At 38.4% G+C, this 16,743-nt stretch overlaps 2 protein-coding genes across 6 annotated transcripts; one reads left to right on the top strand and one right to left on the bottom strand.

Moving 5' to 3' along the window:
• Positions 1–1,858: 1,858 nt before the first annotated feature.
• LOC144039721 (uncharacterized) lies at positions 1,859–11,638 on the bottom strand. Of its 2 annotated transcripts, none has more exons than XM_077553354.1 (21): positions 11,490–11,638; positions 11,358–11,416; positions 11,196–11,282; positions 10,641–10,759; positions 10,428–10,568; positions 9,511–9,573; positions 9,253–9,423; positions 9,046–9,148; positions 8,093–8,313; positions 7,866–8,022; positions 6,741–6,952; positions 6,557–6,671; positions 6,243–6,454; positions 6,047–6,161; positions 4,129–4,298; positions 3,959–4,062; positions 3,548–3,678; positions 2,839–3,025; positions 2,626–2,767; positions 2,134–2,233; positions 1,859–2,061 (listed from the first exon to the last, which is right to left on the bottom strand). In XM_077553354.1, exons 1-21 carry the CDS (start codon positions 11,510–11,512, stop codon positions 1,991–1,993), a joined length of 2,703 nt encoding a protein of 900 aa, XP_077409480.1. In that variant the 5' UTR covers positions 11,513–11,638; the 3' UTR covers positions 1,859–1,990. The 2 variants fall into 2 exon arrangements, with proteins under 2 accessions (XP_077409480.1, XP_077409478.1); XM_077553352.1 differs by having other exon boundaries at positions 6,243–6,460; positions 11,490–11,636.
• On the top strand, positions 11,608–15,876 carry LOC144039722 (delayed-rectifier potassium channel regulatory subunit KCNS3-like). Of its 4 annotated transcripts, none has more exons than XM_077553357.1 (3): positions 11,608–11,715; positions 13,027–13,171; positions 13,410–15,876. In XM_077553357.1, the coding sequence occupies exon 3, from the start codon at positions 13,420–13,422 to the stop codon at positions 14,905–14,907; it is 1,488 nt and encodes a 495-aa protein (XP_077409483.1). In that variant the 5' UTR covers positions 11,608–11,715; positions 13,027–13,171; positions 13,410–13,419; the 3' UTR covers positions 14,908–15,876. The 4 variants fall into 4 exon arrangements, with proteins under 4 accessions (XP_077409483.1, XP_077409481.1, XP_077409482.1 ...); XM_077553355.1 differs by having other exon boundaries at positions 13,027–13,189; XM_077553356.1 differs by having other exon boundaries at positions 11,639–11,701; positions 13,027–13,189.
• The last annotated feature ends 867 nt before the right edge of the window (positions 15,877–16,743 follow it).

Below are 16,743 nucleotides of genomic sequence, written 5' to 3'. Positions count from 1 at the left end.
CTGTTGTAAAACTTGTTTTAATTTGGCTGTCATTATCTGCATTGATATTTTAATGCAATATCTCCCTCAAAAGTTAATTGGTTCTGATTGAAACTGATACTATAGTATTAAATTGTAATGTATACATAAAAATGTATATAAATATAGTCTATGTGCATCAAATGAAACCTGTTAAACATTGTGACTAGACAGAAAAAAATTAATCTTAATCTGGCCTAAATTAATTTTTTTGAAAATTTTGGTTCAAATTTAAATGGATATTTTACTGAGCCATTCAAAATGTTTTTGTCTATGATAACTTATTTTTTTTTATGAATACAGTTTATCACTTGCTGTAAACTGATGACATCACCTGTGCTCAGGAAACTAGTAATGACCAATCATGGCTCTGTTTGACCAAACCCAGAAAACGTGATCTGTTTACCTACAGTAGTTCCTCAGGGCAGGTGATGTCATCAGCAAGTGGAAAAATGTTTTAAAGGTATGTATTGTACATGAAAAATGAAGTTATGAAAATTTATTCTGGACAAAACATTTTATTGCTGAAAAGGGTTCAGTGAGTCAAGTATCCCTTTAAACATGAAATTCATGAAACAGGCATGGACAAAAGTGGGAATTTGTCCATAGGGGCAGCTGTGGAGCTTTAAAAAAATAAATTGCCATACTCTAGTGTAATTGCACAGCCACTACAGTAGGTGGCAGAGGTGCTCCGAGTGCGAGCAGGGAGTAGTGTTCTTTGTAAATTGGCCAATTTTTCCATTATGTTGACAATTTCTAGGCAAATACTTTTTATAGTCAGGATGCTAAATAGTTTCTGCTTCTTTTTTCAAGTAATTGAGAGGCACTGCCATGTTCAACCAAGGTGTCCTCTAATTAGCATATATGCTAAACATGATAGACCAGAGGAAGCAATGGACTTCGTTGAAAGAAAATTCCGGACAAGCAAGTTCAAAGTATCGTTTGAAAGCAACAAAAATCATTAGTGATTGCCTCAAAAAATTGCGCAACTAAATATTAAACTCAGTCCGATAATTTTTCCCTAGCATGTTTCATGACTTAAATAATTGTTGAACCATAATTCAAGAGCAGTGTTATTTATTGATTTTCATTTTTATTGCTTTTGCCAAATTAAAGTCATTTCTGTGACCAGTGGTTATTCTCCAAAAAGAGAGGGATGACTAATTTTGTTCACATGTAAACAAACTAGCATTCATTTTGGAAACAAAAATCAAGCCAGGATTTGAGGATCAGTGTGGTTTTAAAGGCGAAGTGTTGAACAGGCACTCTGTATGAACTATAAGAGCCATAAACCCCCCCCCCCCCACCCCCAACTCAATTTTATGTGTTTGGGAAAGCACATGTAAATGATCACATGCATGTTAAAACTACACCAGATTGTAGCCATTGGCTAATTCCCATCAGTTTGTATTGTCAACCTTTTTGAAGCCTTACTAGCAAATTTCTATTTCAGTTTTTAATCTGGCATCTATTTAATGGTTGGAATTTATACCTTCAGTAAAGGAATTTGAGACTTGGCAGTCATAAATCCTTAAAATGTAAAGTCAATAGTACCCATAAAACTTGTTCAACTGACCTTGCATCTCTTAAGTTGCTTACTCAGATGCAACCATTTTGGCTCCTACTTTATCCCCCCCCCCCCACCCCCCTCTTTGGTCATCTCCCATAAAAATCCAAACGACAGATGGTGTGATCTCCTTAGCATTGACCGTGGGGTTCATTTTTTTTTTTTAAATTTATTATTTTTTTATTCCTTTCCTCAACAACCCCCCCCCCCTTTGAAGGTTGTTATGGGGACAGCAATATTAAGATGCTCGGAGATAATCTCAAAAATCATGTCTAGTTTTTCCAACCACAATTTATTTACTTATCAGAGTAAAGTTATTTCTTTGACCATGTCTGTCAAAAGTGTGATAATAGAACAAGCACAACACTGCAAAAAAAAAAATCATGTTTAAAAGTCACTTTTATATCAATTGAGATTGATGCATCCAGAAGACACTTCTGTGAGGTCTTGCACATTTGAAGCGGCTCTCTTGTGAACTACAACAGAGGAAAAAAAGGCATTTAAGTAATTATATTAAAACATAAAATGCACAGCTAATCTTATCCCACCTTTGACCCCGTTTCCGTGGCTGTAGCACCACCTCTTCTTGCACTCTTCATTCAGGCGATTTTGGGAGTCACAGATCACCACGTCGCAGTGGACGTGGAGCTGCGATAAGAAACGCCGTTAGGTCTTCCATTTGTAGAATTTTTTTTTTCCCGGAGAGCTCAGTATTGTTCATTCGATTTGACATCATCATTGCTCTCCTTTTTTTTAAACAAACAAACAAATCAATTAAAACAAATTTAATTTTTTTTTAAATATATATATATATATATTTTTTTTGTATGTGGGTGAGTATGTGTGTATTCATCAGTTCACCTAAAGCCCATTAAAAAAAAATCCCATACTAATAATATAATATAATAATAAATTGCCAAATGCAGAAACATCAATGTAAGTTATCACGATGTAGTGGCTCTCGCTAACAGACAGAATTAAGTAACCGGAATTAGGTTAAAAAAATATGTAGAATTCTGCGTTCCAGTGGGATGCTATACCTGCTTAATCAAGTCGTCCTGGTCTCGGGCAAAGGCAAACATACGGACTTCAAAGCGCTTTACGTGGGATGGAAACGGCACTCCGTCTTTTTTCCACACAGGATGGAAGACCACCTGGCTTGGGTCTACTGGGTTTGCACAGCTGTAAAGCGCAAAAACCTTTTTTTAAACACATTGGCCCAGTACAGCTGCCCCAGACTACCATTTTCGTACCCATTTATGATCAGATTCCACCTGGGCTGGGATCGTCTGTCCTCGTTGGCTGTGGCCCAGCAGGTCTCCAGTTCCAGTGACACTTTTGGATTGGTTGATCCCAGCGCCACCTCAAAATACAGGGGATCTTGCAGGTACTTTGTGATGGGGTAGTCGGCGGCACCATAAAACACGCTGTAGGAATCATCTGTCGCAGAGATAATGTTAAATTGCCTCTAAATGCCCGTACATGTTTATAAAAAAAAAAAAAAAGCTATATTGCCTATTACACATTTATAAACATGTTATAACACATTAGCCTAGTGATTTACAATTTTTTTTTTAATCTAGTACCTGTTGTGACAAAGTTAAGAGATTGGCAAGCAACAGCAAGCACAAATAGTGATTTTGATGACCAACGTTACACTCTACTTGCATCGGGGCCAAATGGTGCAGTGACGTGAAAATACTAGATGTTCAGGGTTGTTTGGCCTTGGCAGAGCTCTGCACATGTAGTCACCATTTATAGACAAGTTCAAAGTGACCGTAGGAACACCAAGGGTAGGCCAATATAAAATGTGGCCGTAGCTTTAGCGTGCCAAAGTGCGTCATAAGTTTGACCACCTACTTTTTTTTTTTTTTTTTTTTAAACTGTTCAAGGATAATCTCATTTTTGACATTGCCAAGCATTTTTCGTCTTATTAAAAGCTTATACAAAGGCCTTACATACCCACAGCAATCTTCAGTAGTACTGGCAGCTCTCCTCTTCCGTTTTTGGCATACGGAGCACTCCTGCGATGTCTGGTGTGGAAGGCCACGGAACGACTCGTGTTGACGTTATAGTAACACGAAACCCTTAAACTTGAGTGAAAAAAAATTATTTTTTTTAAAAAATGGGCTTGATAACTGCTTACCCGTAAGTGACCTTCAGCTTTTTATACCTACAATGACTTGAAATACATCATGTTGTAATTTTTTAATAGTCTCTTTGGCAAGCTAGAACATGCGCTATGCAAGGTTACGTTGAAGGTGCTCATAAGTCATCTTTATGTGGATGAGGGGTTTAAGTAAAGAACACTCATTGTATGAAGCTATTCATCACATAAAAAATATATATAAAATAAAAATTCTTGCTACTTACTCGTATTCCGGTTCTTCATCATCATTTGAGCCGTTAGTTTTACGGAAGTCAGGACTATGTGGCAGGGCGATTTCGTTCTCATAGAGCATCGAATTGGAGACAAACTTAAGGGAGAACAGAAACAAGTCAGCTAAAGTCTTTCCTGTAGTAAGATAAGTCGGGATCTTCACCTTCCTGGTGGTCCCACAGGTGTTGCCAGTGAAGACGAAATAGGCGACGCGGTCGTCGCTGTAGACCGGACCGCAGGTCGGGTCAAGGAGCGTCAGCTTCCTGGGGTTCAGGCTGGGGACCGACTCCAGTTTGACTGCCAGAGCTGTCATGGTTCCATTGGGTAAGCACTCTGAAAAAAATGTCAGCGGTTAAGACCTTTGGTTGGTCAAGAACGGACACTGAAAACAGTGTGATCCCCCAAAAAATAAAATAACTCAAACTTTATTTTACAAAACATGGAAGCATATTGCATTCACTTGGGGGGGGGAAAACAAACACTTTTTTAAAAAAAATTGACATTTTGGGGGAGCTTAGTTTTGAGTATTTTTTTTTTTATTACCGTTTTTCTGAGTAATTTTCCCTCCGTTGTCTTTATATTTTTTTCTTTTTCCTTACACCAATAATACTGTGCATGTTACTAATTACGGTACATGCCTTACCTTAAGTGAGCCAGAAGGTACGTTGGAGGTATGTGGGAAAAGTGAGTCTAGTCACTTTGAACTCAAGTGAATTTATTTTTTAATAAATAAATCTGAATAGCTGTACAACCCCCCCCCCCTTTTATGACAGAAATAAATTATCAAAAAAAAAAAAAAACTAACAGGAGTTCTTTCTTTCCCCCTAGCAAATGCGTCTGTATTTCTTCTATGAGCATGTACAACAAAAAGTTGGGTCAAATTAACTCCAAAGCAGCCCATTTTGGGGGATGGACCCAAATCATTGGGTTATTTATTTAAATCAACAAGTCAGGTCAAATAAATAAGAAATACTATTTTTCCTCAACAAAACTTATTTCTGTGATATGCATGTAAAACAATAAGGTGGGTCAAATTAATAACTAAAAAAAAAACAATTTTTGGGGACTGACCCAATCATTGGGTTATTTATTTAAATCAACAAGTCAGGTCAAATAAATAAGAAATACTATTTTTCCTCAACAAAACTTATTTCTGTGATATGCATGTAAAACAATAAGGTGGGTCAAATTAATAACTAAAAAAAACAATTTTTGGGGACTGACCCAATCATTGGGTTATTTATTTAATTCAACAAGTCAGGTCAAATAAATAAGAAATACTATTTTTCCTCAACAAAACTTATTTCTGTGATATGCATGTAAAACAATAAGGTGGGTCAAATTAATAACTTAAAAAAAACAATTTTTGGGGACTGACCCAATCATTGGGTTATTTATTTAAACCAAAAAGTTGGCTCAAATGAATAATTGAAACTTTTTTTTACACCTTACTTTTTTGTGATGTGCATGTAAAACAAAGTTGGGGCAAATTACTCCCAAAACCCATTTTTGGGTTTCAAACAAATTATTGGTTATTTATTTAAACAAAAAGTTGGGTCAAATGAATAATTGAAACTTTTTTTTACACCTTACTTTTTTGTGATGTGCATGTAAAACAAAGTTGGGGCAAATTACTCCCAAAACCCATTTTTGGGTTTCAAACAAATTATTGGTTATTTATTTAAACAAAAAGTTGGGTCAAATGAATAATTGAAACTTTTCTTTTTTACACCTTACTTTTGTGATGTGCATGTAAAACAAAGTTGGGGCAAATTACTCCCAAAACCCATTTTTGGGTTTCAAACAAATTATTGGTTATTTATTTAAACAAAAAGTTGGGTCAAATGAGTAACTCAAACCTTTAAAATAAATAAAAAAATACGCACAACTGACCCAGCTTTTTGGTTTATTCTTGTAAACCAGCAAGTTGGGTCAAAATAACCCCAAACCCAATTTTTGTGAATTATTAATTTCACCCATTTTTTGTTTAATAACCCAAGCCGTTGGTTCAGTCCTTTTTCAACCCAACTGTTTTTAGAGTGTAAAATGCATGGAATGAAGTTTCAACGTTCATAACAAACCTGTGAGTGTTGATTGAAAGAGACAAGTCAGAGTGAAATCGTTGATGTTTTGGTCCTTTTCTGGATTTAGCAACGTTGTGTCAAGTCTGCTCCGGAGAGCTGACCCCTCGATTGCCTGTGCAGGGAAAACTCATTTTAATCAACTTTGTGTCCCAATACTCCTGTTCAACGTTCTGCACGCGTTTTGAGTACATACCTCATAGACGACATCAGGGGACGAAAACGGCACCACCACACTGAAGTGTGTTCTGTTGCTGGTGAAGCTGTACTCCTGAGCCAGCCTCTTGCTCAAAATGCGTTTCCCCAGACGAGTTTGGAAGTTGTGGCCTCCTGTTCCGTATTGGACCAGGATGTAGAAGTTCTGGCCGTCGCAGCCACCGTTAGCGAACGGCTGGATTACGGTTGGACCTGTAACTGGAAAATAGGCATTTACAAGGTTTTTAACCAGTCAATGATCAATTAAAAGTAAATAGTGCGTCTTAAGTTTGATCTTTATTAACATTTACTCACCTACTTCAGCCAATTTAGCTTCTAGATTAGCAGTGTGACAAAACGGCATGAACTTGGGCAAGACCACCAGGCCGAAAGTCAGGTGAAGCGAGTAGACCGTAGCCCCTGCTTCAGTCTGGTCAGAGAAATATCATAATTTTTTTAATATAAAGTTCTATCTATGTATTTTTCCCGCAAGGCTGACCTTCCGTTGGACGACGCCGTCTGCGAAAGGAACTTGGAGCGAGATGAACTTCAAGCCGCCGCTTTGAGAAAGGCGCTCCTGCACATTAAAGCCTCGCTCATTGCAGCCGTGGACGGACACGATCTCGTTGGCGAAGGTGATGTTGAGTAGAGACACGTCAGACGCAAAAGGTCCGATCACCATTTTGAACACCTTCTCTTCTGGAACAGTGTCTGTTTGGGAGAGGAGTGAGTTGTTGGGTGGATTTTGCTGCTTAATTTATATTCAACAAAGTGTGGGGCTGCATAGAGCATATTGTAAAGATTTTTTGACTTTACTTTAAGTCATGAAAATTCCATACACTGCAGTCACATTGGCAGTTATTAAACATTTTTTTAATTCTTTAACAGAAGACAAAATTAATGTTCTTTACTGTAATAAAAAAAAACTCAGCATAATCATTTAATTCATTCACTGCCATTATTATTATTTTTTAATCATGGGCGACAGGCAATTAATTTTTTTTAATTGTAATTAATCGTATGACTTTACTAGTTAACTCACGATTAATCACAAATTTTATGTGTTGTAAATGAACAATGAAAAAAAAATCTAGGTTTTCAGACTCTTGTTAACAAAAGTGGAAAAATGTTTAACTAATAGAAATTTGTTAAAATGAATTTTCGACGTTTAGAACCGTCAATGGCAGCGAATTAAAAAAAAAATTAAAATTTTGGGGCGTCAGGAGATTAAAATTTTTATCGTAATTAATCACATGACTTTACATCTGTTCTAAATGTACAATAAAATAAAAATCACTCTTGTTAACAAAAGGGGATTTTTTTAAACTAATAGAAATAGTTCAAATGTTTTTTGAACATTTTTAGCCAGCAATGGCAGTGAATGAGGTAATATTACAGTGTGGCTACCCAATAAGCTAACAATTAGCCTCTTACTCTGTTGGATTTTCCTGCATTTTGATGCCCTTTACAAGCATGCTGCCCCTAACAGGTCAGTCTGGGTACTACAACAGAAATACAGCTGCGGAGAGTATAGTGATGTAATTCTAAGCAACAAAATTTGCTCTCATTGGAGGTAACGTTTTTAAAAATCAATGCGTGTTACCCGCCTTCACCAGAGACTCACCGTCTTGGACTTTTATAGGTTGAGGAGCTGGCGGCGTCACGATTGGCAAGAGCACTTTATATCTCGTGTCCTCATCGGTGGCGTCCTCAAACCACAGCAACTCAAGCATGGGCTCAATCACGTAACAGACCAAATACTGATTATTGCGGACAAGACTCTGGAAAAATTTACAGCACAGTTAGCAAAATAAACTTTCAATTCAAAGAGTTTCCCTTGCGTAAACAGACCATAAAGACGCCGCCAGGTGCCCCGATGGGAATTTGGACCACGATGTACATGTTGTCAACAGTCATGTTGTAACGGCGGGCCGACACCTCGTCGGCGCCCAACCTCTTTCCGTCCACACCCACGTGTACCTCCAGAAGTCTGAACCGGCCGAAGGAAATGAGCGGGTCGATGCGTGTGGGCAGGAACCAGCTGATCATGTTCTCCGAGAAGAAAACACTTCCTAGAACGGCAGTGTTAAAAGCGTCAAATTCCCATTCTAAATAGTATGGACTCGTTTTTCAAGGACTCTCCTTACAGCCATTTTTTAACTCATTCACTGCCATCAAAAATTTATTTTAACCATTTCTATTAGTTTAACATATTTTTCCATTTTTATTAACAAGAGTATGAAAACCTAGAATTATTTTTGTATATTTAGAACAGATACAACAATTTTAATTAATCGTGAGTTAACTAGTCAAGTGATTACAATTTTTTATTGCGTGATGCCCCTAATTTTTAAAAAAAAAATATATATATATATATATATATATATATATATATATATATATATATATATATATATATATATATATATATATATATATATATATATATATATATATATATATATATATATATATATTTTTTTTTTTTTTTTTAATAATATTTTTAATAAAGAAAATATAAAAAATTAAGGGCGTCAGGCAATTACAATTTTTAAACTTAATTAATCGCATTACTTAACTAGTAAAGTAATGCGATTAATCACAGATTTTATATCTGTTCTAATACAAATAAAAAAATCTAGGTTTTCACACTCTTGTTACCAAAACTGGGGGGGGGGGGGGAGAAATTACACTATTTGAAATAGTTAAAATTAATTTTGGACATCTATAGCAGTGAATGAGTTAATATGGTAGTTGTGACTCAAACTTCACGTGAATTTGACACCTTGATTGGATCTCATTACCTTCTAGTAGCGGACAAGCAGCTTTTACATCGACCTGGTTTCTCAACCAATTCTTTTCAAAGATGGCGGAAGCTTGCAGGACAGTCATGGGCACTCCCGCTACCTGAAGATGTCAAAGTTTTTGTTTAACAATTGGCTTTCTGCCAAAAACTTTTTATTTTTATTAACTGTCCTGTTTGAGGTTTTTTTTCCCCCTCCCCAACTCACGTGTTGAATATAAGTCTCCGCTGCAGACTTTGAACTACGCAGGACGAGCCTCGTGGCGGTGTTGGCGACCCCATAGCCGGCCTTGTGGGCCTCCTGCAATGTCATCCTTTTCTCCACAGGTGTGAAAAACACCAGTGATGAGATTCTGAATCCTGAGTCGACCAGCTTTGTCTGATAAAAAAAAAAATGAAACGTCAGGATGTTTTTCTAACGACCATTCAGGAAGAGGCTCATGCAGCGACCATGGGTTCGTCTCACCTTGATGGGAGTAGCATGTGGCGGCAGGGAGTAGACATCTGGAATGGTTCTTTTCACGGACACCTGGAAATGAGGTCACTGTATATAAGCGGGCATCCATCTTTGCTTCTGTGATGACATCTAATGTGCAAGCCTTGATCCTCTCACACACTGCGAGAGTCATGGTGCATTCACTTACCTCAGAGATCGGCAGTCTTCAATATTTTTGTAAAAAAAAAATTAAAAGACGGGGATTATAAATAAGTTCTCTCTACTTACTACATTGGGGCGCGGCACCTGCTAATTAATTTATTCAAATTGTTGTTTGGGAGGTTAAGTAAATTGACATTAACTCATTCACTGCCATTGACGGCTATAGACGTCAAAAATTCATTTAAACTATTTCTATTAGTCTCACTTTTGTTAACAAGAGTATGAAAATCTAAAAAAAAAAAAAATTGTGCATTTAGAACACATACAATTTGTGATTAATCACGAGTTAACTAGTCATGTGATTAAGTACAACTTTAAAAAAAAAAATATATAGGGGTGTCAGACAATTAAACATTTTAATTGTAATTAAAACTCACAATTAATTACAAATTTGATGTCTGTTATAAATATACAATTTTTTTTAGGTTGTCATACTCTTGTTAACAAAAGTGAAAAAAAGTGTCAAACTAATAGAAATAGTTCTAATGATTTTTTTTTTTTTTTTTTACATCTATAGCCATCAATGGCAGGGAATGAGTTAATGTTTTAAGTTGTAGTATCACCTTTCACCACTAGATGGCAGACATAGCTTGCACTAAGTCTTATGCCTGCTTTCCTGTGTTCGTGACACTGTTTAAATAATTTTAAAATAAATAATGCAACTAAAAAACATAATGAAAACAAAATGCTGTTAAAAAAAAAAAATTGGCTAATTTTTGACTTGCCTCCATATAATTGCGTTCACAGACTATCTCCCTGCAGGCCTGCGAGCTGTAGTGGCAGGTTTCAGCCACTTGGTGCACAGCATCTTGAGCCATTGAGTTAGAATGGAGCCTGAGATTTAACACCGTTGTGAACTCACTCCCCTAGAAGACAAATTTAAAAATCTGTTAAAACCAACGATGAACATGTTGGCTGGAGATTTGGATTATGTGTACCGTGTTTTGAGCAAAACAGTTGTGAAGGGAGGCGTAAATCATAATGGTTCCTTGCTTGTGCGTCATACTGAAGCCGCATCGAGTTGCCAAACTTTGTGTCAACTTTACAGCAGAGTTGCCTGAAATTAAATGATGAAAGTCTTGGTGAACTGGAAATACATGTAAAATTTGACACCAAAGTATTGTTAACAATCCTCATAGGGGGGAGCCATTTTGTTGTCATATGCTAAGACCTGAGTTAAAGAAAATGGCTGCCACTTCATGTGGCATGTTATGCTTAGACCTAACATGGTTGAGTTGTTAAAATATCTGCTTGAAGACGCTGGCAGCTACAATAAATAGCAACAAGAAACTTGGGTGTCACCATAGCTAGCTAGCTATTACTTTGTGCTGCTAGCTCGCTAGCTAGCTAGCTAGCAGCACAAAGTAATAGCACCGCGCAACCACTGATGCTAACCTATGGTCCTCAAGTTCTTATATTGGGGTTGTGGGGAACGTAAAGTCACTTTACGGTTTTTAAAAACAGCATGTCTGAAGACTTTACGGATAACTTACCAACAACGACAGATACCTCCAGAAATTGCCTTGGAAGTAGACGAACATCCACACGCAGCATATTTCCCAGGCATTTCGTGTTAATATCTAAAAAAATAAAATAAATAGATGACATCATAGTGAAGCGGCAAGGGAGGTACAAAAGTCATGACGTTGACTTACTTGGGGGATGCATCTTTCTGGCCTCTACATTTCCAAATAAAGAAAGAAGAAAAAGCCACCTGGAAAAGACAGAATTACTCTCAAACGCGAAAGGACAAACAAGGAACTAAAGAAAGTGAGACCACTACAAACCCGAGTCCAAAGACAACAGCCATGACACAAACAGGGAGAACAGTGTGCCTGTTCCTGCAGCTTATAAGAATGTTTTTCGGGTGGGACCCCAAGCTTTTCAGACAGAAAGAGGAAGTAGCACAAGTGCACACAGGTGGATCGCATCAGAGCCTGATGGACCTCAAGGCACCAAGGCCCTGATTGGACGTAAAACTGGTCTACTGACCCTAAAGGTGAGAGGACAAAGGTAAGAATGATTACTTGGGTCGCTCAGAAAAAGTTTGAGATTTGAGAGACATCAAGTCCCACATCAAGGCCTGATTGACACTTAAAGAGCTTGACACGCCACATGATATGAAGATTAGTGGGGGGTCACAGGAGGACTCCTCAAGGATTCCACTATATGGGCTGCGTCGCGGCAGCCTTGGCTGAAGTAATTTGTCACGTTTGTGGGCTGCACTAGTCGCTATTAAAATGCGCATATATGTCCTCGAGCTCTACAAACATTCACAATTGATGATGTTCTTTCTTTATTTTTAGATTCTAATCTCTTTTCCAGCGGCTATGTAGCCTACTATGTGTCCTACTGTATCTGCTTGGTCACTTGTCGCTAGGCAGAATTTGTTGGGCTCAATTGTTTGTTAGTGACATCTAAATGTAAAAAAAAAATTGGCATATACCAGTCACTCGCAACCAACCTAGATGAACAATCGAGTATATGCCAATTACGCTAATGCTAATCTGTGCTAACAGTGCAGCTTTGCGGGGAGGAGATCGTCGATTAATCTAATAAATTGTTTTACTTTTCCTTGCCGGATATCGATTCATAAAACCCTCATTCGATCCTTTTAATACGTATTTCCCGTATTGAATTCATGTGAAAATATAATATAGGCCTAAATGTTTTTTGTTTTTTTTGTGTCTTGTTTTTTTTTTTTTTTTTTTTACTGTTCACAGGAATTTAAAAGTATTTATTACATTCACAAAAAACGATTTCATTTTCATTTTATTTAATTTTAATAAAATACTAATTTAATATGTAAACATGTGAAACATAATATAAATGTAAATTATATACATTGCATATATATATATATATATATATATATATATATATATATATATATATATATATATATATGTATATGTAACATGAAAGTTGGTATTGCGTAAAATCCTTAACTGAATAGATATTCAAACAAAGTGAATCACTAATCGAATCGAATCTTTAGTGAATCGAATCGAATCAATTCAGGACATGGGAATCGATACCCATCCCAAATAGGCAGATAGCTGAACAACAGTCACTTAGTAACTTGATTCTCCACTTTGATGTATGCTCAAGAACTCCAGAGACATAACTATTTTTATACAAGCCATTAAAAAGTCAATTTTCTATAATATGTCCTCTATAAAAGCATAAAATTACGACTTTCTATGTCAACCCTGGAGATGAGGTCACATGGACCGTGACATCATCCCCACACATCAGCAAGTCTCTTCCTCTCTCCCTCCCTCCCAACCCTCCCACCCGGCCCCTCCCTGCACGCTGTAAAAGGCAGCGAAGAAGCGCCGTGTCCCGCTTCCGTCTCTCCCCCTCACGAAGCCGCCGCCGCCGCCGCCGCTCCTCTCAGTGCACCGAGTCTGCTACCCGGACAAGAATGTGACCGCTGGGCCAGGCGCAAAGTTCGATTGAATGGAAAGTGAGCATCCGAATCCTGGTATGGAGCTTGTGTTGTCACCTCCAATTGAAAGTTAATGGAATTTGTCATGAGTGTGATGTAGTGAGGATGGAAAGTGTGTTTTCAGTTCAACTTGTTGCCTTTGGAATGTGAATCCTCCTGCCGCTTCCGTCCTCCTCCGACTATTTCCCGTGTGTGGAGTATTGATTTTTCTCCTTCGGAGAACTAATCTATTCCACGCTCCCTCTGTAATCCTCAGGACCAGGACGATGGGCTATGGGCAAATCCTCCACAAACGCGGCTACGACGAGCAGCAGCTCCGCCTCAACGTCGGAGGACTTCGCTTGGAGGTGGCCGAAGACACGTTGACGCAGTTCCCGCACACGCGTCTGGCCCGCCTGCTACGCTGCCGGAGCGAGACGGCCATCCTGGAGCTGTGCGACGACTACAGCGCCGCCGACAAGGAGTATTACTTCGACCGGAATCCCCGGGTCTTCCTCTGCGTGCTCAACTTCTACCAGACGGGACGCCTGCACATGATAGAGGACGTGTGCGTTTTTTCCTTCAGCCAGGAGATCGAGTACTGGGGGGTGCAGGAGTTCCACCTGGCCGACTGCTGCAGCAACTGGTTCCACGAGAGGAAGGAGTACATCCATCACCGGGACTGGGACGCCAGGAGCGAGGACGGCCAGCAGCCGAGCATCGACTCGTCGATGGCCGAGCTGTCGGCGCTGGATCTGGACTTGGCCAAGTTCGAGGGCACGTGGTGCGCCGAGCTGCGGAGTTACGTGTGGCTCAGGCTGGAGGATCCGGGTCACTCGCGAGCGTCCAAGGTCATCGCCTTGGCGTCCCTCAGCGTGGTGTTGACGTCCATCATCGCCATGTGCGTCCACAGCATGCCCGAATTTCAGCGCCTGGACGATAACGACAAGCCCATCGAGGACCCCGTCCTCGCCATCCTGGAGGTGATCTGCATCGTGTGCTTCTCGGCCGAGTTCATCGTCCGGCTGATCGTGGCCCCTTCCTGCAGGAAGTTCCTGTGGAATCCGTTGAACATTATCGACATCGCATCCATCCTGCCCTTCTACGCCACCCTGGCTCTGGAAAAGTCCGACGAGGAGGGCGGCGAGGAGAACGCGGACATCGAGAACATGGGGAAAGTGGTGCAGGTTCTCCGCCTCATGAGGGTTCTCCGAATCCTCAAACTGGCTCGCCACTCCATCGGGCTACGGGCGTTGGGCGCCACCGTGCGTCACAGCTACAACGAGGTGGGGCTCCTACTTCTCTTCCTCTCCGTCGGGATCTCCATCTTCTCCGCCCTTATCTACTTTGCGGAGAAGGAGGTAGAAGACACGGACTTGGGCACCATCCCGTCCGGTTGGTGGTGGGCCACCATCACCATGACGACGGTGGGCTTCGGGGACACGTGCCCCGTCACGCTGGCGGGGAAGATCGTCGCCACCTTGTGTATCATCTGCGGACTTTTAGTGGTGGCGCTGCCCGTTACTATTATTTTTAATAAGTTCTCCAAGTACTACCAGAGGAACCAAGCCATTGAGAGCCAAGGTATCCCCAAACCCGTGAGACAGGACCCTGAACTTCCTTATTACAACATAAGGGACTTGTTCACTGACAAGGTGTATCCGTTTCTCGGCAGCATCACTCTTAGGAAAAGTGTAAGCAGCGTCGGGGATGACACGGACGCGTCCAGTTTACAGGACATTGACATGTACAATGCTGATGATCGTGAAAACTGAAGTGTTATTAGGCCACGCCCCTAATTTCTCACTTTCGGCTTAGTTACGCTTCATGAGCCAGTTTCATTTCTTTACATTATTTTTTTTGTTATGTTTTTATTAGGGGTGTCAAAATTAGTGAGTTAAAAAAAAGTTATTTTTTATTATTATTATTATATATATATTATTATTATTATTATTATTATTATTATTATTATTATTATTATTATTATTATTATTATTTTATTTTTTTTTTATTTTTTATTTTTTTTTACGCCACAAATGTTTTTCAACGTGTGATTAATGACCGCCCCCTTACTTGGAAAGCCTGCACTGGAAGAATTCCAGTCGCAACGCAGCAGACACGTCCACGTCAAAATTTTGCATTAATAAATTTAATAATAATACATATATTTTGTGACTGAGGTCATGTTGTATTTTGCCATTTTAAAAATGTGCATAATTTCACTTCATGTTAAAGATTAGATAGCTCTTAATATGAAAGGAAAAATGCACTAATGCTGACACTAATGTCTTACAAATGCAATTATGCCGTCTAGTGGCAAAAAAAATTACCTCAACACAAATCAATATCACACTCGTTTTTTTACAGTAGAGTCTTTTTAATTTTAACTCAATTTTATGAATTATTATGAAATTACTGTAAAAGATGCAGCCATATTTCTATGCATTTATGCCCCTTTTATATTAACAAGAGTATGAAAACTTTGGGAAAAAAAATATTGTACATTTGGAACATGAGGAACGATAAAAACATGACACCCCTAGTTTTTATATTTACATATTAAAAAACAGTTATTTTGTCTTTGTAAAAATCACGTGACCAGAAAAACGATGGTGTTTTTTATTTTTTATTTTTTGAATGGAATAATGGCATATCAATTTATTTCTATTGGTCACACTGATTTCAAATATGAGTATTATGAGTTCAAGCTTGGTCACAGAACAAAATAAAATATAAGCCAGTGTATCAACATATTCCCAGCAACTGTTTCTTTTTTTCTACTGGGGAGCAAAAGCAGCAGCACTAAAACATACAAACCCTCCCACCCACTAGGGAATCACCTGAACCTTGCTCCAAGGCCTGAAAGCCCATTTTCTGCTTGAGAAAACTGCAATGATGCATGCGGCAGGCTCCTAATGTTCGTGTTTTTTTTTTTTTCTTTCTGAGTGATCTCTTATTGATTTGTCCACTCGCTCAGAGTCCCGACTTCAGAATTTGGAGAGCGCCAAAAGTCTAGAAAGGACAACACTGTCTTAATCATGGGTCATTAACTCACTATAGACGTCATTTGAACTATTTCTATTAATTTTACACTTTTTACACTTTTGTTAATAAGAGTATGAAAACTTTAAAAAAAAAAAAAAATTGTACATTTAGAACAGATATCAAATGTGTGATTAATCGTGAGTTAATTATTGAAGTCATGTGATCAATTACAATTGAAAATTTTAATCGCCTGACTATTTAAAAAAAGAAAAAAAAAGATTATTAAAAAAATTTAAAATTATTTTTTTATTATTGTAATTAATCACATGACTTTACTAGTTAACTCACGATTAATCACAAATTTTATATCGGTTCTAAATGTACAATAAAAAAAAATCTAGGTATTCATACTCTTGTTAACAAAAGTGGGGAAAAAATTGTAAACTAATAGAAATAGTTCAAATGAATTTTTGACGTCTATAGCCGTCAATGGCAGTGAATGAGTTAATACATTATTGCATGGAAGAACATTAAAATGCATTTACTGCAAAGTGATATTTCTGTTTGGACAGCTGTTTTTTAATTGGGGGGGGGGGCATGCATGGGCCATACGTTATGTTGAACAA

This window comes from Vanacampus margaritifer, chromosome 19 (assembly GCF_051991255.1).
Source record: "Vanacampus margaritifer isolate UIUO_Vmar chromosome 19, RoL_Vmar_1.0, whole genome shotgun sequence".
Taxonomy (NCBI): domain Eukaryota; kingdom Metazoa; phylum Chordata; class Actinopteri; order Syngnathiformes; family Syngnathidae; genus Vanacampus; species Vanacampus margaritifer.
Note: the sequence above shows the minus strand (reverse complement) of the source record. Positions and strands in the feature narration are given on the sequence as shown.

Excerpts from the sequence above, each read along its gene's own strand:
- LOC144039721 (XM_077553352.1), bottom strand. The coding sequence starts at position 11,512 with ATGGCTGTTGTCTTTGGACTCGG. Across the intron at positions 9,149-9,252 it reads CGGAGACTTATATTCAACAC|GTAGCGGGAGTGCCCATGAC; the intron begins GTGAGTTGGGGA and ends TGACATCTTCAG. Across the intron at positions 2,062-2,133 it reads CCACGGAAACGGGGTCAAAG|TTCACAAGAGAGCCGCTTCA; the intron begins GTGGGATAAGAT and ends CCTCTGTTGTAG.
- LOC144039722 (XM_077553357.1), top strand. The coding sequence starts at position 13,420 with ATGGGCTATGGGCAAATCCTCCACAAACGCGGCTACGACGAGCAGCAG.